This window comes from Chroicocephalus ridibundus, chromosome 1 (genome assembly GCF_963924245.1).
Source record: "Chroicocephalus ridibundus chromosome 1, bChrRid1.1, whole genome shotgun sequence".
NCBI lineage: Eukaryota > Metazoa > Chordata > Aves > Charadriiformes > Laridae > Chroicocephalus > Chroicocephalus ridibundus.
Genome location: NC_086284.1, coordinates 27,541,098 through 27,563,929, shown reverse-complemented (window position 1 = coordinate 27,563,929; position 22,832 = coordinate 27,541,098). Strand labels below are relative to the sequence as shown.

The window sequence follows — 22,832 nt, the reverse complement described above, 5'->3', positions numbered from 1 at the left end:
ATACAGAATACAGTAGGCAACCTGAATTTATAATTGTAGAAGCAAGCAAAGAAATTAGTGGTAGCTGCCAGAGCGCTGCTATCAGAGCTCCATTAAGACTCAACATTTGCTCTGTGCAGCAAAAAAAAACCCCACCCAACCCTTAAAAGAATCATAGAATAGCTTGGGTCAGAAGGGACTGCTAAAGATCATCTCATCCCAAACACCCTGCTGTGGGCAGGGATGGCTTCCTCTAGATCAGGTTGCTCAAAGCCCCATCCAACCTGACCTTGAACACCACCAATGATGAGGCACCCACAAATTCTCTGGGCAACCTGTTCCAATGTCTCACCACCCTCATTGTAAAAAAATTCTTCCTGATGTCCAATCTACACCTACCCTCTTTCAGTTTAAAACCATTACCCCTTGTCCCTTCACAACAGGCCCTGGTAAAAAGCCCTTCTCTGTCTTTCTTCTAAGCCCCCTTCAAGTACTGAAAGGCTGCAATAAGGTGTCCCCAGAGCCTTCTCTTCTCCAGGCTGAACGACACCCACTCTCTCAGCCTGTCTTCGTAGGAGAGGTGCTCCAGCCCTCTAACCATTTTTGTTGTCCTCCTCTGGACCCACTCCAACAGGTCCACGTCTTTCCTCTGCTGAGGGCTCCAGAGCTCGACGCAGTACGCCCGGTTGGGTCTCACCAGAGCAGGGGGGCAGAATCACCTCCCTCGACCTGCTGGCCACGCTTCTTTATATGTGGCCCAGGGTGCAATTGGCTTTACTGGGCTGCAAGCACACATTGCCAGCTCACGTCCAACTTTTCATCCACCAGTGTCCCCAGGTCCTTCTCTGCAGAGCTGCTCTCAATCCCTTCATCCCCCAGCCTGCATCGATACTGAGGGCTGCCCTGAGCCAGGTGCAGGACCTTGCACTTGGCCTTGTTGAACCTTGTGACCTGCACATGGCCCCAGCTCCTCAAGCCTGTCAAGAACGCTCTGGATGGCACACCTTCCCTCTAGCATATCAAGAAAGGTGGCCTTTCTGAATCATAACAGAAACTATTCCTTCACTTCTCCATGCTCTAGTTCTTTAAAGTGCACGGTAAAGATTTCTGTGCACTTTATAGATTTCAATCTATATGCAAAAATTTCAATAAGCAGCTATTAGGGCCAGAAGGATCGCTCCAATCAACTCCTACCCTGGGAGAAAAAAATAAAAAAGATTTACTCACGTACCATTTCATGGGGACCATGACTGTTTCAATTTGTACCATTTCATGGTACAAAAGTCCAAGTACTTACAATATTCACAATTTCACACCAATGTCCATTTCAAACTAGCATTACTGTATTTTAGCACATACAAACACTCATTTATTAGTAGTCATCACATTGCAATTTAACCTACATAACCATACTTATGCCACTTAAAACCAGATTGAATTTTTTTTTTCCCTTCACATCTCCTTTCTGACATTAGATAGAAGTCAGCTTACAAACATATGTCTTCACTGTATCCATAAACCCTGGTCAAGAAAAGCAGAAAGAAAATCTAGAAAGGATATGAGGAAAAAAAGTAAAAGAAATGGAAGGAAAAAGAATTACCCTGGAAGAAAATAAGACAAGTGTTTGAATAACGGTGACATCTCCTGTCAGTTCATGACTTCAGTGACAAAACTGTTGATCTAGATCAGTGACATCCTCATTATTCCCTGTTCTATTTGCTTTTGGAGTGACTGTGCACAAATGTCACTGCAGCTGCTTTTACCAAGTAAGCAGTTGTAGCCAAGTTCAAAGCAAAGTTTCTCCCTCTGGTTAAACAGTGTCCCACAACCTTAGAACTAACATGTTACTCTAGGATGTAATCTGAACAAATATCCTGAATAGTGACATCTTTAACACACAGACTTTCTGCTCCCCAATTAAAATTCTGCTTCTCAATTAATGCTTGCTATAATCTGCTCCCCAGCTCAAAAGAAAACAAGAATGAGGTCTGAATCAATGACCTTAAGCACCTTGCTTAAATATTCAGTGTGAAATACAAATGCCCTCTCAAGTACTTGAAATACTGAACTGTATTTACTTTACCACTTAGCTTTGACGGTTACCAATTCAACCTAATGCTTCTGAACATGAATTGCATGCCCGCAGCTATTTGTACTCTCAGACTTTCCAAGGTATAAGCTGAAGTGACATATCAATACAGGAAGCATCAGAAGTGGGGTTTTTTGACAAGAGATTCCTAATTTTTCTGGTTTTGTTATAAGACGGTTTGCTTTTCCCTCAAGGTATCACAGTATAAGACGGTTATTTTCACTTCAAGACAAGCAAAAATTCAGGACGCTTTTACTAGTCAGCAGCTTATGTCCCAAGCAACTTGAAAAATGTAACAGATTCACATAATGGGAGAACAGAGAAATGTCAGACAGTCAAAAAGAATACAGCAGCAGTGACATCAGATATAGGACATCCTTAATGCATTCTAGAAAACCCAGTTATAACATATCTGATTTTGTTTGTATTATTACTTTTTCATGCATATCCCAAATACTACAAAATTTACAGACTGCCAACTGTTACTATGGCACAAAGAACCAAAATTTACTAGTGGTATGTGAAATTCTTATTATTTGGACTGCTCTTAGAATTATAATACAATTATAATTTTCTTTAGTGTTTTATTTTTCTGTATTCTGATATGGGTGTAAATACTGCTTGAGACAATATTTAGCCTGTTTATAATTTATATCCTCTAAACCTATAAAGTTTTGGCATTACTGATCTACAGAAGTACATAAATCCATCAGTAAGAATTAGTAAGGACAAGCCTATCGCTCTCAAAGGCCTTGGCTAGTGGTCATTCACTAAAACCTCTCTCTGAGATAGAGACACATGTAATTTCTCCTGAATGATTCTGACACTGTAAAAGAGCATAGCAAAGACACCGTTCTGCTACCCCTTGGGGTTTGTTTATCTAACAGCATAAGCAATGTACTTGTTAATCACTAAGACTATTTTACATAATTATTGGCTTGTATTTGTCTATAAGTATCAGCTACCTAGCTCATTCTGCTCTAAAAGCATGTTGAAGACTGTATTATGCACAATCAACAGCTTTAAAATCATGCTGCAACTTCTACTAGCGATATCTGGCATTCAGAACCAAGCATTTTCCTACCTTCGCCGCAGTACAAGTTGCATGCAAGAAAACAGAATCTATATGGCTATTCAGATAACTCTTCTTTAAACTTTTAGGCCAGGTTTTGAGCAACCTGGTCTAGTGAAAGGTGTCTCTGCCCACGGCAAGGAGGGTTGGAACTAGATGATGTTTAGGGTCCCTTTGAACTCTAACCATTCTATGATTCTAAATCCGATGTCAAATCACGATGCCCTCTTGGTATTTTAGATAACCACAGAACAAACAGTTGCTATTCCTTACAGCTGTTGAAAGGAAAACACATCTGGCTAGAAAAGGAGAACATGCCTTAGCACCAGGGTTGGGACAGCACAAAAAAGGCGCAAATTATAATGCATCGACACTATAATGAGGTATTATAACTTTGTTAGCTACAAGCAAGAAATCATGTATGATACGGACTTTTACAGCCTCAGAAAGCAATCTGAAGTTTCGGACAGGTTAAACCACTCCCCCAAAACTCTAGTATAGTTGATCATTCTCAAATTAATCCAATTAATTCTTCCAAAGCTGTATTTCATATACAAAAATCTCTACTGTATATTGAGGAACAGAAGTCCAAAGAACCTATCAACTTGAGCAATGTCCCCAACAATTCACCAACAAATCCTGAGAATAAGACAAATCATGGACTAATTATCATCAACATAGCTCTAGCAGAACCTACCCCGGCAATATTACCAATATCCTGCAAATCATAACTGGTAATCTTGAAAGCTTACAGGAGTTGTCAGTATGATGCAAAAGTAATGTAATGTACACATGAAAAACAGATTAACTGAACCTTTTTTTTCATTGCATTTTCATATCCAACTTTAAATACATTTTCTCGTAGTTTACAACAGCAACTCAGTTTCACATTTCATCGTATTTTCTTGAATGGTATCAAGTACTACCACATTAATTTTTATTTTAAAGTCCTGGTGACTTAAAATGAAACATCTGCAATTCAACCAAACAGCTCACCCTTACAAGATCAGAGTCGTCCCTTTTGTCAGTTTTCTTCCCTGGTAAGGGAGAAGACAGCGTGAATTCTTCATTTTCACTGTGGTCCATTTCAGTACTGTCAAGCCTAGAATGAATAAACATTTATTCTCCTCATTATTACAGGTCAGTGGGCAATTGTTAAAAAAAATAATTATCAATAACAACAATCTTCAGAAGAAATCTATTCCTAAACCATGAACAATTTGGCAGAAAGAACCTTTCACTCTGGCCACTATAGCCACCACATATCACAAGCCAGAACATCTAAGTCTCTGGACAAAGTTGTCAACCATAAGCCAAGTTGAATTTTCTTTTTTTACTGGGAAAGATAAGCAGCTTTTTCAAACAGAAAAGCCTAATGAGTTTGAAGAGAGCTGTGCATTTGTACACATCTGCATACACTTTCATATACCAAGGATCCCCACAGACAGACCAGCCAAAGCACGAACACCTTCCTATGGTGAGGCTGAGGTAATAGAACAGCAGATTTAAATTTCAGAGACCATTTCATCCCTCAGCTTTCTGTTGTTATTTAGAACAGTGATTTCATTTCTGTTTCAGTTTCTACGTATGTAAAAGTGGACAAAAATACCTCCTGCATATCCTGAGACCCACAGATAAAAGGTAATATACAAAAGCCAATACACAAGTCAGTCCGTTTCATCTGTCCTGGGGCAGGTAAAAGCAACATTTTTAAGTAACAGTGCACATTTTTTAAATGAAAATAAATATGCTATGCACCAAAATGAAAAGTGGTATTCAAATACACAAACTCTTAACTCCCTGGCGTGGACACTACATAGACTGGGAAAGACGTTATCACTCCTACAAGTATAAAACCTATAACAACTGTGATGTTATCGGAAACTTAGATTTTATACATTGTCTTAACAGATGCAAGCTTGCCTGGATATATTCAGTCAGACTGACTTGGAAATACCTTGCATACTGAATCATTACCATCACTTCTAGAGGACTTTTCTTCTTCTTCGGTATCTCCACTGAAAACACTAATCAGTTTAATTTAGGTGAACTGGGGAGATCATGAAGATGACAGAACATGTTAGGTTGTGAGTGCAGCATTTTTTTAAATGAACTAGATGTAGAACAGTATTGGTCTCAAGATTCATTTCACTGGATACAGAGAAGAATCTGGATTTCCAACCTTTCTTTAGCCAATAATGTATTTTGGCATGCGAACTTGCATGACTTGTAAGAAATAAGGCTTTCTGTGCAATTTCCACAAGTTGAAGAGTATTTCTTGTAAAATGCTGCACTACATTGGAACAGGCTGCCCAGGGAAGCGGTTGAGGCACCATCCCTGAAGGTATTTAAGATGGGTAGACATAGTGCTTAGAGATATAATTTAGTGATGGTTTTTGTCAGTTATGTTGATGGCTGGACTAGATGATCTGAAAGGTCCCTTCCAATGAGGCAATTCTATGATTCTACATTTAAAATTATTATTATATATTAAATTGTCACAGAAGTACCAAATGAAAAGTCTTATTTCCAAACATAACATTTCCTCACAGTCCTGAAGTAATGTGAGGAAATATCAATAGTGGGGGCTATGCAATCTCTAAATGTCTGTGAAAAAAAATTAATGATAATATGACTTTCAGTTAAAAAATGAGTAAAGAAGATCCAGTAACTGATGAATAATCTGAAAAAACTGACATAAAGTAAGCTATAGTTTTTAAAGACATAAAACTATAAGAAGACTTATGTAGCATTGCAGTACATTCCCCTCTCCATCACAGAAGGAATCTAAAATCCAAAAATGTTTATCTGCATAGTTCAGCAAAGTGCAGGACAAATTTATAGAGGAGGAAGTCATGCAAGATGACCACAACAGCCTACCAGTCCTCACTGTCTATGATGTGTTGTTAACATTACAGAAGGCCACAAAGTTCCTAGGAACTGCAGATGTATGTGTGCCCACAGACATATATATACATGTGTGAATATACATACATGTAGGGGGGGTTATATATATATATATATATATTAAAAAAACACAACACATGAGGCTCTCCTTCCCTCCTAGAGCCAACTCTGGATGTGGTTTGATTCTGGGTTTTATCTGTTTTAAAAGCAAATTTATTTCTGGGGTTAGAAGGCCAAATTCATGGTTTCAGTTATACCAATGCAATGCTATAACTTTACTTCAAAATAAGATAATAGATTTCTGTTTCTCACTTAAAAAGCATTAGAGAAATATTCAAAGTTTCCATTACAAATACTTGAAATATCAAAGCTCCTTTGTTGTCTACCAACCTCCCTTTGATCCTTCCTGGAGAGCTTGGATTTGAACTGCTGCTGGCATTGCTTACAGTTTCCATTCGTGAAGATTTGGATTGAGACTGCTTGCCTGCTGACGAAAGAGGCTTATTAACTGCTCCAAGAACATTGGCTGCTTTGGGCTGAAACCAAAAATATATTTCCTTTATTTCAAGCTACACGTTTAGATATTGTTAACATGTACTATGCTTAAAATATTCACAGATTTCACTTTCTGCCATCAATATCTTAATTTTAACACAAGGCAATAAACATTTTCCTATGAAAGTTAAAACAGACGCCAGAAGGAAGCTGACAAAGCTGTAATCAAATAGCTAGCTGCCACCAAAACCAGTATTCTTCTCTCTACCCTTACATTCTGTGCTCTTCTCACTGGTAGTACTGGGTGCTCACCTGACCTTCCAGTAAGCCACTTCAGCACTTTTTGTGCTGTTTGCTTTCTGCTGATGTCGCTGCCTGAACCAGCTCACCATTTGGATCAGATAAGCATCTGTACTGGCAAAACAGAAATAGCAGCAGCACAGCCCTTTCAGCAAAGAAGCCATTTAACTGGCTTAACTGTAATGGCAAACCACACTAGTTTCAACTGGGAATGAATAAGAATCTCAAAAATCAAATACTGTGGAGAAAGTTCTGATACTTCATGCACAGAATTAAGAATGTGAGGCTTTTAATAGATGCCAAAGTTTCCAGACACTGGTGAGCTTCTGGTTATTCATTTAAATGGATTATCTTTCAGACATGCCAAATACCTACAGCTCATACTAACTTTTGAGAGAGTTGAAAGAGTTCAGTTACTCCTGAAGTGAACAGACCTTTGTGCCAAACACCCACATACAAAAATGTTGAATTAAAGACCATTCCCCACATTTCTTATTATCTAGGATGATCCCTCTTCTATTTCACTATTAGATTCTAGCTATGTCTAAAGTTAGTGACAGCTAAAAAAAAGCTCAACGTGCACGTGGTAGCAGCTTTGAGTGTTCCTTTTTCAGAGATATGCACTGTTGTTGTGCTGGTTATACTTTTACTGCCAGAGGGAATTTTACACTTACAAAGATTCACTCTGCACTAAGTACAAGAAAAACAGCATATCCTCTCCAAAAATAAACCTTGGAGAACAAAATCCAGTTTAAGAATTTACATCTATTAGTTTAGAACTTAATGTTAATCAATAAGTGAATACAGAAACAGCTCAAAAGCTGTTCAAATTCACACTGCACTGGACTTCCTACTAAGGAGGGACTAACACTAACAGGGTCTGCACTAACAGCTCCTGCCTTACCACAGAACCGACACTCAAAGCCTTGCTGCCCTCAGATGCTGTTCCCTACTTATATCCATCCCACTATCATCCACTCAAGCTAGTCTTCCATCCCCAAAAATAAGACTCCCTACACCAACTCTCATTTCACATTGCTCTCATGATGGTGAAGCAACTGAAAATTTTTGGCTGTCAAATACACCTCTGCTATTTGTTACAAAATTTCAGAACAGCAAAAAAGGAGCTAGAGTACCTGGCGCTAGAAATTTAAAAGAATTAAAAGCTACCTTAGGATTCAAAAGAATTTCAGTTAGGATATATGAGCAATATGGAGCTACTGGAGCAAGTCCAGCAATGGGCCACGAAGATAAAGAAGGGACTGGAGCATTTCTCTTATGAGGAAAGTCTGAGAAAACAAGAGGCTTTGGACTAGATGACCTCCAGAGGTCCCTTCCAACCTGAGACATTCTGTCATTTTTTGTGGTAGCACAAACTATGTTTCTCATTTAATACTGTCATAGTACACTTAATATATTAAGTTTGGGACAAACTAGCAAGAATGTTTTATGTCAAAAACTGGATGAGAGAACTTAATATTGACTACTGATCAGAAACTGGAAGACACACAACCTCCTGTCTTCAGTAAGAAGTGAATCTCTAATCCATGGAGTTCAAGTACTTAAATGCGCAATACAGTGATGATACATTCCAATCAATAAGAGTTGGCTTTCAACTTCTAATCAAAAAGATGCTCTTGTACACCTGCATTTTTTCCTAACTTGCAGTCCTCCTCTATTAGTAAGTTGCTAGCTCGCAGCTAATGATTCATTAGCAAAGTTAAGGGTAATGAAGATGCTGCACTTTTATTGCTTTTGCAAGGTAGCAAATGAGTGCTCTCTTATCACCTAGAACAGGACACATTAATCCAGATGAAACGCACAATTTTTCTTTTGCTTTACTACATTTTAATTTTATTCTAAAGTGTACGTGGATTTGGTTTTAGTGAAGAAAGAACTTTGACATTAAATACAATGCATATTCAGAAAGAACAAATTAATATAACCATAGAACAGTCAGTTATCTTGTAAGATACTGTAAAATGGTACTCAGCTTTGCCAAAGATCAAGTATGTGATTCTTAAAATCATTTACATTAGAGTTTTTCATAGCTGTCGCTTCATATGCAATATTGTAGTCTTCTGCAGAAACAAAGGTTAACCATTTTGCGAACTTGTCAAATATTATGGGGTGGGTTTTTTTGGACTCTCTCTTTTTACACACAATAGGCTTTGCCTACTATTACCACAATGCAGCATAGACAGTATTGGTTTTCCCTTCTACCTACCTCTTTTCTCTCTACCCATTTACTAACTTTTGGTATATAAGCCCTTTGGGCAGAAACAATCTATATTCTTAAACTTGAAGTGTTTCATTAACTACATGTTAGTTTTCTTTAAAAACAAAACAAAACAACACAACACAACCAAAACAGCCACATACACACCAAAAAAACCCAGCCAAACCAAAACTGCAAACGCAGCACCAAAACAAAAACCTCACCGCAGACATCCCCCACCCTGCTCCCGCCACCGTACATACCTTTCCAGGAGTGAAAAAAGACTTCATTTCCGGAGGAAGATAATTTTTGGTGTTACTGAAATTCTGTAAGGGGGGGAGGGGGGAGAAGGGAATAAAAATAAAAACACAGCCACAATCAACAAACAAGATATATACATTTTAGAGGTAATACTGAAAGATTTTCTTTACATCATTTACGCTTCTGAAATTTTACACCTGAACAACAATATCTTGGGGGGTGGGGTATCAGCATGTGTACACATATATAAGTGTTTGTGAAAACATACATACATTTTCAACTGCATTATAATAGGGAAAAGTCTGAAGTTACAAGAACTATTTAAAAAAACCCACTAAATTACAATTAACAAAGATTTAAAAAGACTTATCTTGGGAAAAATTAAGTGCCAAGGCATACCTTGTCAGGTTGAGTAAAATATCTGGCTGGAAGTACAGGGTCTTTAGGGGATTCCAAACTGTATGTTGTACTCTTTGACATAATGATATTCATTGCTACATCACAGACTGTGTATAGTTTCTGTAAATAATAAAGTTTAAAAAAACCCCAACACAACACTTTAGAAGTTCATCACAAATCTTGACAAAAGGCAGTATCTTTTGAACACAGAAGTACAAGAACTCAGTTTAAAAGCAATTATCTTAAACATTTGACATTAGCCTGCATCTTAAAGAGTGTATCAGGGTACTAAAATATAGGAGCAAAAGACAAAAAGCACTTTAGGTGCAGCAGCTGAAAAGAGCTAGCTTTCATGATCTTTCTACACTCAAGAATAGTGCATGCCATGGTTTCAAAGACAAAGGTGGTAAAAAAAATAAATCTCATCTCTGTGGTAAAAGCAGGAAAGTGACAAATCTGTACATTATGTGATGCAAAATCCTGAAAAACAAGATATATTCACTACACAATACACACTGGAGACATCTAATGCATGTGTTTTTCTTCCTATACTGAGCTTACTCTTGCACTTTTAAAATGAAATATTACAAAGCACTTCAGTGGAGGATTTGAACAGTAAAAATTATAGTTTACATATATTTAAAGTTAACATTTAAGAATCTTATTGAGACAGAAACAGGACTGCAACCTATTACAACTCCCTTCCAAATGTGCAAGATCTACTGAGGCATAGGAAAATAATTGTCATCTATACTACAATAAGTGTAATCGTTACTTTATATAATCTTCCACATACAATTCTATTGAATGACATTTTAAAGCTGGTGTGGAAACAAAAAGCAATTCATTTCCAGAAGCAGGCCAGAACTAAATGCAATTTCCAATCAAAATGTATCACCTACTTCATTCATTTTTGGATCATCTGGTCCTTGAGCATCCTTAGTCTGTTTAATATTTTCTACCATTTTTCTGATAAACGCGTGACTGTTGTTTTCATTTTTAGCCATCAATATTTCCAGGATGAACCACAGGCACCTAAAGGAGAAATGCAGTACTCCTCATGAATAAAAATGCAAAAGAAATTCCTTTGAAAAGCACATTTGAGAAAGTAGTTTACTCTAGGTTTTATTGTGTTATGAATTTGAACCAGCCTAGCTCTGGGAAACCCATTCTTTAGAAAAAAAAAAAAAGAAATGAAGGTAAGATGAGCAGAAGGTGAACGTAAGATATCACAGAGCACTAAAAAAAGCATATATACTATTTCTCATAATATTTTACAGAAATAACTGCCATTGTTATGTGCACTAGACACTGTATCAGGGTATCACAATGACTTAAAATTTCACTTACGATAAAGTTAGATTGTTTTAACCCTAGAAATAACACTATTAAAAGAAGTCTTACTCTTTAATGTCCTTGAGTTGTTCAATGTCCTGGACTTTGACATAATCTGGGTCATGAGCTAGAAGATGGATAGTATAAGGAACAACATACTCTGGTAGAAGTGACAACAGTTTCTCTGAAAAGCAGAAGAAAGATGCATCAAAAGACTATATACCAAGAAATATGCTTTTTCTACTACAGAGGAAAGCAAAATTTAAGGTCAGCATACATTAAGATAAAGTATAGGCACAAGCCTATCATTTCTTTATGATGTTCTATCTCACGGTTGATGTACAGATGTTTCATGCATGCAAAAATTAAATTTTTAAGTCTCTCACTCAGGGCTGCATATTTTCTAGCTACCTTGAGAATACAGCTACAGTCACTCCCTACTCCCAATCCTTTCCTTGGTTCAAAGCCTGTATTCTGAAAGACTTTGAAAAACAGAAGTGAAGACAGATCATAAAATCCATGTTAACTGCAAGACGTAAGACCAGCACAATTGGAGGATAAGCTACTATTCTTTCTTTGGACATTGCTGCGTACAGCCTTGCTGTCAACAGAACAGAAATGAAGGCCCTTTGCATTCAAATGGCCACAGCCTATCTTATCTGTTTAAAATAGGAGGTAACATGAAAGCTACAACAAAGTAGTAGCACACTGAGTTTGAAAGGCTTAATTCCACTTGAACAGAGCAGCACAACTGAACTAGGCCATTCAAAGCATTCAGAACTTTTTCTAGCATCCTCTGAAACTTGCAAGTAGTCCTAAGACAGGACTGCAGGAGAAAGTCCTTCCGACATCCCGACAGTCAGATGGCCTATTTTCATTGGGGATTCAAAAAGTAAGGATTGTTGCCAAAGGCCCTCTCAGAGTTATGATCACAAAATACACATTTCATAAGGTAACAAACAAATTCCTGAGCTAACCAACACTATGCAGAGTGAGCTTCAGCACCTCAAAATTTGATGATGAAAATCAGGACAACAAAAAGCAAGTTGTACACCAAAAGTCAAAAAACATTTTGCAGAAAACATCCACTTGGCTTTCTTTAACCTAATGACTGAGAAGAACCGGAGGATGCACAACTCACCTAAATTATTAAACCTGTACCCTGTGCAATAGGCGGGACGACAGGTAAGGAAGGCATGCTAGTATTCTAGGTATATTACTATGGTACAAGCATCAGGTTGCTCAGGGAAGCTGTGGATGCCCCATCCCTGGAAGTGTTCAAGGCCAGACTGGATGGGGCTTTGAGCAGCCTGGTCTAGTGGGAGGTGTCCCTGCCCATGGCAGGGGGTTGGAATCAGATGATCTTTAAGGGCCCTTCTAACCCAAACCACTCTCTGATCCTGTGATCTGATCTTAGAGTGCTTGTGGCAAATGCAAAGTCATAGTATTAACATGCCTATGGATAAACACTTGAACGTACATGTGAAGGAAGGCGGGAAATTCCTGGCTCTGATTTTGAAAAAAAAAAAAAAAATATCACCTTTTTGAGCTAGTGAGTGGTGATGAAAGACGTGATGAAGTCTGGAAAATCATCTTTTGGTAAGCTTTTAACTATCCCATATTAGGTTATGAACAAGCAGTCCAAACATCTGTAAATCATTATATATCATAATATTTGAAAACTCTTTTTAAATACATTTGAACACTGACACTTTTATCTCTAATATATGTATTAATATGAGATGTGCCTGACAAATAATGTGCATGTCAAATAAAATATATCATTATTGCAGATTTCACGAGACTAACTACATAATTGCCACACATAAGTCAAGTCTTACTCAATCTATCCCATTCTTAAAGGTCTGCATAAACAGGGATAATGCACAGCCTCCATAAAAATATTTTGATTCATTCATAATAGCAAGGAGAGCGTTCAAAATTAATAAAGGCCCACAGAAGATAGTGCTGTCAAGTTCCGAGGATACGCTTTTAGAAAGCCATTGCTGTTGATGCAGATAATTATCAAGAATAATATCTATACTACACGGACTGTAAGCCACCATAAGGTTTGAAACAAACAATAAAATCACCCAATTTCTTTCTATTTCACATTGTATTTATGCAATTGAAATCCAGTGTACTTGCAAAGCAGTTTTTAATGAGTTTCAATTGACATTCCACTATTAACTTTAAAAGCATCTTTCACTTTTTCAAGCACTATCCTGCATTTTAGCCAGCAGCTGTTTGCGTAACTGAATAAAAAAATAAAGATGTGGCAGGGAAGAAAAAGAACATAATTATGATTTCAGAACTCTAGCAAAATTGGCTTTCCTTAGGCATGTCCCAGGCAAACTAACAAGCTATTATTTGTATTAATTAGCAACTTCAATAGAATGCTCATCAAGAGCTCATGAACTCAGTGTTTCATTAACTTCCTGCCTTGTACAATTTCTAATATAACTATAGTAATAATTCCAACTGGGTCTGGAAAATACAGTGAACCAGATCCAGACAAAACAGGAAAAGGACAAATATTGACGCATATTATATTTAACCCCTGTCATGACAAAAGAAAAAAAATAGTATTTACACAGAATGGTTCAGGTTGGAAGGGACCTTAAAGATCATGTAGTTCCAACCCCCTGCCATGGGCAGGGACACCTCCCACTAGACCAGGCTGCTCAAAGCCTCATCCAGCCTGGCCTTGAACACTTCCAGGGATGGGGCAGCCACAGCTTCTCTGGGCAACCTGTTCCAGTGCCTCACCACCCTCACAGGAAAGAATTTCTTCCTAACATCCAATCTTAATCTCCCCTCTTTCAGTTTGAGGCCGTTATCCCATGTCCTATCATTACGCTCCCTAATGTGTAAAAAGTGTAATTTACACTTTCTTTCCTCATCTCTAATGAAGAAAGAACACAACCTGAAAGGTTGGGTGGCTTCACAGACGTGAACTACCAGCACTTGAAACCAGAATGCCAAAAACCCTCATGACAGGCCTTTAAGACCATTTAGGAAAGAAACTTGTTAAAAAAATTAATCTTTACTCTCGTAATTTTTCTGCTTACTGACTTGCAAATAAAAGCCCAGCCTTAGAAAACCAAGATTCCTATGCAAGACACAAGTCTGTACCCAGATGAAAGTAGTAATAGATACACAATCAAGGTAAGTCTTTTCTTGAGTGGCTGCCACTCCGAGTAACAGAGAATTTCAGAGGCCTGAGAGTAATTCCTTTCAGCTTGTAAAAGGTCAGTGTGGAGGCAAGAGGCATTTTACTGTCTGGTACCAGTCTTTAGGAAGTTTTCTTTAGGCAAAGTACACAAAATTTACCATCTTTTCAGCAAATGCCCCCAAATATCTGAAAGATATCCTCCTCATCTGTACCAAGTTTTCAAGAAAAAACGTATCACAAAATCACGTTTTTATAGATTCAGAAAAATAGCTGCATTAATCAAAGATGCAGATTCTCAGCTTTAGTTTTTTGTGGAAGCTTTTCAAAGGAGGTACTACCGTCATTACTACCCTGAGTTACTGCATGGCCAGCAGGGAGAATGACAGAGGGAGACACATACACATTTAAATAGTATGATCTTACAGAACTGAGCCTCATTTGTATTACTGCAATAATGATTTTTTTTTTAAAGATGCAAACAGTTTAAGACATTTTATTGGTTAAAAGTTCAGACTGGTAAATCTGAATGTCACGAAATTAACATCACAATCCTCAAAAAATGCTGCAACCTTTATTTAATCCAGACTCCTCACAGATTATAGTACATATAAAATCAATGTCATCACTCAAGGTAAGTTTTTCAGCAAGAAAAGAAAAAAAATAGGCACATGTTGAGGTCCTACTGGATAGGAAGAATCTCACACACCTATGCTCCTCAATTTCTTCCACAGATTTTTGAGAGTAAGTTTGCATCGTCTATCTTAATACCGTTAGGCAATCAGAGATTACTTTTAATCATAGGAGAATTCTTATACTTTCCTCCTACATAACTAAGAAGAGTTTTTAACTTTGAGGAGGAGTAGACTTAGGATGAGTTAAAGGTGTTTGCTCAATGGATTTTGCTTTTTCATGTGTTATTGAGGAGGGAGAAAAGCACCGCTTTTTTGGTTTTTAAGTCTAATTAACAACACACAAAGGATTTCTCTGCAGACTTATTGTCTGATCAGAGTCTATGGGGACTAGGGCACATACAGACTGACATGGCTAACAAAATCTGTGATTCACAAATGCAGAAGGAAATCAATTATCTGACAGTGTCTGTGAGATCAGAGTCACAAAACAGGTCTGGTCTATCCTAAAATGAGATGAAAAAATCCCCTTCATTTCACAAAAGCCAAACCATCAGTAATCTTTCAAAGAAACAAAACTTTCAAAAACCTCTTAATCACAATGCCCATAGCTCTTCACAATGGTCTACCTTTTCCTATGACCATATACCAGTGTTGTCATACTGTATGTGTGTAGTTTTGAGTAAGTCAAAAGGGAAAAGGACTGATTTTATAAAAGAAAAATAGCTAACATTAGTCCATAATAACTTACAAAGCATTCCCACGAACAGAATGCTGGCACTGGGAAGAAAGAATTGCATAAAAAATCATCCTGAAGTGCCTACAAATATAGCCCTTTGACAGCATAAGACAAGATAAAAAGCTACTCAATACAGCAGCGCAAAGACAGTCAATTTAGTACAGCATTTATGTCATTAAGGTTGCGTATTATTAATTACTGAGGTAAAATTAATCATTGTCACTTCACTTACAACGTAATTAACCATTAAGTTCAAACAGTACACATAACTGCCTTGGAAAACTACTTCATTGCCAATATACTTAAGCATAAGCATTTGCACAGCTTTTAACAAAACTGAAAGATCTCGGAAATGCCTGTTAAAACTCAAAAATCTGGACTCTATTTTCACTTATAGGTATCAAATGAAAACTGAAATTTACAGCCATTCTATGTATAAAAACAGAAAGCCATCAATATTTTTCACAATCTACTCGCATATACATTTTAATTATAGCACTTGTACCAAAAAAGCAGCTTTTATTCTCTTACCACTAACTGCTGCATGTTGCTTCAGATATTCCCTTCTGACATTTATGTTCTTCACAAGGCACTGCCTAGCATGAGCTCTTCTCTCTTTCACTGGATCTTTTGCACACAGTGCACAAATAGCCATATATTCTAGTGGCAGCCGTAGTCTAGAAAGGCCTTTGTGAAGTTTCTGAGCAAATATTTGTCTCACTTGGTAACATTCATCCTATTAAAAAAAGAAAAAAGCAAGACCAAAAAACACATCAGTAAACTTTTAGAAAAGTAATACAGACTGTGAAATAAAACATGGAAGCCTAGGTAAATATGCCAAAACCAATTTCAGACCTTGCAGCCACAGAAACACAGGAATGGTAAGAATGTTTTTTAATGCCAGTTCAGAGCATTTAAATTGAATTAATCAGTTGAAGCTTCCCTTAAGATCAGGAGAAGAGTTAAGGTGCAGATACTGTACAGGAAGGTATCACACTTGGGATCCAAGGCCTAATTTAGCACAGTATTGAGGCATGGAGTTAATGAAATTGTTTACAATAGAACCACTTGCTTCGTGGAGATAAAGTCAAAGATCTGCACCAAAACAGCGTTTACCCCCAGCAACCACTGTGCTGATTTTACTACTGCGATTTCACAAATTTTCATCAAGCCGTTAATATTAGAAACAGAATAAAATTCTATGGAATTACCAGATAAAATAAGGTCAAACACTGAAGAGAGTACCAAGCATTTCCATTATACAGCGGAAACCTATGAACGATGACTGACCATGTAAAAGACTAATCCATTCCAAATAACACAGAGTAAAATAATATGAAAGTGGCAAATGTACTTCTACAATTTATTAAGCAACATATTTCCAGAAGAGATATGAACTTTAAAATTTTCTGTATGAAAATTACCTGCATACTTTAAGACACCACTTAGTGTCTTCAAGTATATAACTAAAAATATACCACAAACCATTTAGTAACACAGGTCAAGGAAGGTTAACAGAAGCAGGTGCAGAAAACACTTAGAAGAAAATGTACGGAAGAGCATAAGGTAAACAAGGCCACCAAAACAGCTTGGCACATTTAACCTGCCAAAAAAAAAAAAAGTCAAGAGGATAGATTTGCTATCTCTAAATACGAAGAAAAAACATAAACAGGAATGAACAGCTATTTTAGTCAAATGACAGCTTTGAAAACAAAGAACTGTAGAGGGTTTTCAGCCATCAGCCAACATGAAGTACAGAGACAAAACCTAGCCACGAGTAACACTGACTCTGCCAAATCTGCAAGTGGTATCAAAAGAGATCACGTATTAGATAAAACAAGCCTCCCAACCAAGTATTAAACCGAGAAGAAATTCATCAAGCCCCATTTTCCCTTCTGTGCTTCAAGCCACAGTCTTTCTCTATAGATGGAAACCCTGAAATACCTGCTGTAGCCAGAGTTGAAGCAACCCAAGATCACAAACTCTAACTCTGAGACCTAGCCAAGATCTAATGCCTCTTTATAGCAAAGCCACTCCCCAGCAGAAGGATAAGATACAGCCCTCTTTTCCTGCTCAGTAGCATCACCTAAGCCTAAAGCTTTTGGAAAGCTTAGAAAAGCCCTCTGCCTAGTCGGTATACTGACAAGAAAGCATGTCCCCCTTGACGCAGGCGACAAAGAAGGTATAGTTCATTGTTACTGATGGTGTTCTGTGGCATGAATTAGAATGATAGTTATTTCTTCATCTTTTAATATTAAGAATAACCTTAAATTCAGCTCAGTTACACTAGTTCACTGAGAATGGGGACCAAACTTAAAAGTTCTACATTTTTATAGCATACAAATAAATCCCTTACATTAGCCCAATTTTAAATTCAGAATAGATACATAACATCAATTAATCAGAAGGTCACCATTTAAAAGTATGTTTTAAATAATAATAATAATAAAAAAAATATGTATTTGCAAAGCAGCATGTACCCCTCAGACAACGCTGATTCTTGAAAATGGACAAATACTTGCTTAAACAATTAAAATACTCTCAGAGTTGACAAAAGAAACTGAAAAAGCTTTGGGATTATTTTTTTTAACAAGTGAAATTTATGCAATCTAAAAGATTTATTCTACAATTAAAATTGCATTTTCAACAGCAAAGCTTATTAGATCTTAAATCTGGTCTTAAGGCCTGTTAAACACTGAAGTACTTAACACTATGCTCAATTATTTTCTATTCTATTTCAATATGAAGCTCTGCTGACATCAAAATTTGTTTTGCAGATCAAAGAACTTATCTGATGGTAAGCTTAGAGGTTTGGTCAAATACATAAATAACTTACTTTAAAATGACTAAAACTACATGCATTTAGTCATCATGAAGTCTCTGTTTACCAGTGCAACCTTAATACAGCAATTAGCGACAACACTTCATTGTATATTCTGCACTGTAATCATTCCACATTACAAAATGGCAGTCTCAGAGGAGAAAAAAAAAAAGGCAGCACAGAACCATAGCAGAACCTGTGCAACCATTACAGACCTTAAAAATTAAGCTTTTCATTTTGTTTAATCTGCTTCCTGGTGTGTTCACTTAAAGAAAATTTGCTGTAAATTAAATTACTTAATAGTAGAGTTGGCCTTGACATCCTTGTTTGTGGCTAGACTTGACAGCATTTAAGAATTAATAAGCTTTTGTAATAATCAGTGTCTACCATCAAGAAATGAATTCCGATACTAAAAATTCTAAGCTTAAACAGACGTGTTATGCATATGTACACATGCAAACATCTCAAAAAAAAAAAACCATACAGATGGTTTCCACAGGAGATCAATACAGTGCAAAAGCCACTGAAACCATTACAGTTACTTTGCATGTGAGGAACGGAACTCAATAGCCAGGCAGAAAGGAACCTGCAGAAGACCTCAGCAGGATCTAGGAAAGTCATTCGTAAGTATTCAAAATCCATTAGGAGCTGCAGGGAAAAGTAAAGGCAGAATTCTTGCCTTGACAGAGCTTACAACTGGACAGGCTGGATCGATGGGCCAAGGCCAATGGTATGAGGTTCAACAAGGCCAAGTGCTGGGTCCTGCACTTGGGTCACAACAACCCCATGCAGCGCTACAGGATTGGGGAAGAGTGGCTGAAGAGCTGCCAGGCGGGACCTGGGGGTGGTGGTCAATAGCTGGCTGGATATGAGCCAGCAGTGTCCCAGGTAGCCAAAAAGGCCAACAGCATCCTGGCCTGTATCAGGAACAGTGAGGTGAGCAGGATGAGTGAAGTGATCGTTTCCCTGTACTCTGCACTGGTGAGGCCCCACCTTGAGTATTATGTCCAGTTTTGGGTGCTTCACTACAAAAAATATGTTGAGGTGCTGGTGCGTGTCCATAGAAGGGTAACAAAGCTGGTGAGGGGTCAGGAGAACAAGTCTTATGAGGAGTTTAGTCTGGTGAAAAGGAGGCTGAGGGGAGACCTTATTGCTCTCTACAACTAGAGGTTGTAGTGAGGTGGGGGTTGGTCTCTTCTCCCAAGTGACAGGTGACAGGACAAGAGGAAATGGCCTCAAGTTGCACCAGGGGAGGTTTAGGATGGATATTAGGAAAAATTTCTTCACTGAAGGGGCTGTCAAGCATTGGCACAGGCTGCCCAGGGAAGGGGTTGTGTCACCATCCCTGGAGGTATTTAAAAGACATGTAGATGTGGTGCTGAGGCACATGGTTTAGTGGTAACTTGGCAATGCTTAGGTTAACGGTTGGACTTGTTGAACTTAAAGGTGTTTTCCAACCAAAATAATTCTATGATTCTATACAATCTAAATTCTAGTAAACAAGAAAGTCACAAAAGGGAAAGAAACATCAATAAATGAGGAGAAAACATGACAGAAGTGATACTGTAGTGGAACGGATTCTCCTGGAAGCTATGTCAAGGCATATGGATATCCACAGGGAGGTGACTACAGACAGCCAACATGGCTTCACAAAGGACAAATCATGCTTGACTAATCTAGTAGCCTTTTATAGTGTAGGTGGTTAGGGGAAAAGCAAATGATGTCATCTACTTGGAGTTCAGTAAGGCCTTTGACACAGTCTCACACAAAATTCTTGTCTCTAAATTGGAGAGATATGGGTTTCATAGATAGACTATTCAATGGATAAAAAATTGGCTGGATGGCCACATTCTAAAATTGTCGTCAAAATCTGAACATCCAAACGGAGATCAGTAACAAGCGGTGTCCCTCAGGGGTTAATATTGGGAATGGTACTGTTCAATATCTTTATTAATGACACAGATAGCAGGACTGAGTATACCCCTCACCAAGTCTGTGGATGATACCAAGCCAAGCAGTGCTTGGTAACAGACAAGTAGTGCTCTAGATACACTAGAGGGAAGGGATACCATCCAGAGGAACCTAGACATGCTTAAGGAGTGGTCCCATGTGAACCTCAGGAAGTTCAAAAGGGCTAGATGTATGGCCTTGCACCTGGGTTAGGGCAACCCTCAGTATCGCTACAGGCTGGGAGATGAAGGGATTGAGAGCAGCCCTGCAGAGAAGGACCTGGGGACCCTGGTGGATGAAAAAGCGGACATGAGCTAGCAACATGCACTTGCAGCTTAGAAAGCCAATTGCACCCTGGGCTGCATAAAAGGAAGCGTGGCCAGCAGGTCAAGCGAGGTAATTCTCCCTTTCTACTCTGCTCTGGTGAGACCCCACGTGGAGTACTCAGTCCAGCTCTGGGGACTTTCCAGAAAGATGGAGAAAGACTTTCTACCAGTGCTTGCAGTGACGGGACAAGGGGCAACATTTTTTTAACTGATAGAGGGTAGGTTTAGATTGGACATAAGGAAGAATTTTTTATTTTTTTTAATTTTATTTATTTATTTTTTACACCGAGAGTGGTAGGACACTGGAACAGGTTGCCCAGAGAGGTTGTGGATGCCCGATCGTTGGTAGCGTTCAAGGTCAGGTTGGATGGGGCTTTGAGCAACCTGATCTAGAGTAAGATGTCCCTGCCCACAGCATGGTATTTCAGATAATTTTTAAGAGGTCCCTTCCAACCCAAACTATTCTATAGTAAGATGTGAAATTGTTTACAAATGTTGATGACCCTGTTATGTTCTTCTGATTTAAATCTCATCTCTCAAAATTCCCTTTCAAAAATTGAGGACAGGTAAGCATTAGACCCAAAGACAGTAGGAAAAAGCGACAACACATCTGTTATCAATATCCACAAACAGTTAAGACTGGTACAGCTGGAAAATAAGTGAAAAAGAAAGTGAGAGACAGTGATGAAACGGAGTGGAAGGAGCTTGCACCTAACGTATTGAAAAGAGAGCCAAAACAAAGAACGCAAATTCTGACAGAGAAGAACCCGAAGGTTAACACTTGCAATAAACAAGAATTTTCCACAGGAGGGAAATGACTGAATAAATGAACAGATTTTGATCACTGGGATCAGAAGAAAACAGAACATGCAAATGCTATATTGGCAAGCTTAGTCTGGCATGACGTTATGCAGCTAGAGTATCCTTTCTGGAACAGAGACATATCTTACTTGTCATTACAGCAAATGGTTATTTTCCTCCCTACTAGTTTTGTTCTGAATTGTAAAAATCTTTATAACTCATTTTGACACAAGACTAACATTTCTATTAGGCTTTGGAATAGGAAGACTGAAAGTATCAGTCCTTGCTTTGGGTGTAAAGACCTTCAGTTATTACCAATGAATTTCTGAATTTTAGATTTAGTTCTGTTTCTCTTGTTTTTCATAGCATTTGGGAACTGAGTAAGGGTTCTTTCCCATAGGAATACAGAAGCTTAAAATCTACAAAAACATTGTTAAAATAATGTACAAGCCTAATACCTAATACAGATTGTCTTACCCTGCTATATGAATGATTTTTCTAGCCTAACTGTACCCAACTCCAAACAACTTAAGAACTTAAAAAGATACTCTATGTGAAAACAAACAATATCCACACAGGAGCTATACTTTGTATTTGCTAATATTAAATGTCAATTTCAAATCTTCTGACATTTAAAATAGGTTGCAGCTTTTAAGGCTTTAGCTAGTCACAGGCATTAAGGTTTAGAATGGAATGTCACTATTACCAAAGACCTTCTGGAAGAGATTCCTTCCAGAGGATTTCTTGACTTTTGTAAAGTCAAGAATACCAACAGTTACACAAGTAACACCAACATGAGTCCCTTCATGATTACCTTACTCTTGGGGTGTGAATCAATTTGTGTAGAATTTGCAAACCCTAGAAGACAGGAACACAGAGGATCTCTGTATCTCTACTTATAACTTGAAAGTTATTTCCTTTTGATACTTTGGGCTTACAGGCAGAAATTAAAGATGAAAATTCCAGTATCTACTGAGAAATCTCTCCTAATATTTAAAGGATGCCAACTATCTTTGCAGGCCTCTGTGTTTCAAATATATTCTACCCTAATATCAAGAAACCAAGGTCATTGTTGTCACCACAGTCCAACATACTTCGTATCATCTCATTTCAACTTCTAATAATGTCATAATGAAGCTGGGGCATTACTTTAGGTCAATACTGAATTCCTTAGTTTACCAATATTCTAACATTTCACTACTTTAAGTTAGCATTCCCCTACCACGCAGCCCAGTACTATAGATCTAGTGCTCATCCAAAATCAGTTTTCAAGATTATGTAAATGAAAAAATAAATTAATGCGAAGGCTGGAAGTTTTGCATAAAATCAGATTAGC

At 37.8% G+C, this 22,832-nt stretch overlaps 1 protein-coding gene across 3 annotated transcripts in view; it reads right to left on the bottom strand.

Annotated features, from left to right (window-relative positions):
- The window catches only part of PDS5B (PDS5 cohesin associated factor B), a 118,946-nt gene that overhangs the window by 8,213 nt on the left and 87,901 nt on the right, over positions 1–22,832 (bottom strand). For 2 of the 3 annotated variants that reach the window (XM_063332497.1, XM_063332509.1), the window contains exons 25-31: positions 16,130–16,334; positions 11,125–11,239; positions 10,623–10,755; positions 9,721–9,840; positions 9,324–9,386; positions 6,438–6,583; positions 4,137–4,242 (exon numbers count right to left, since the gene is read on the bottom strand). In XM_063332497.1, the coding sequence (XP_063188567.1) occupies positions 4,137–4,242; positions 6,438–6,583; positions 9,324–9,386; positions 9,721–9,840; positions 10,623–10,755; positions 11,125–11,239; positions 16,130–16,334 (888 nt within the window). The remainder of the gene's footprint in view (positions 1–4,136; positions 4,243–6,437; positions 6,584–9,323; positions 9,387–9,720; positions 9,841–10,622; positions 10,756–11,124; positions 11,240–16,129; positions 16,335–22,832) is intronic. The other variant, XM_063332506.1, reaches the window with a different exon arrangement.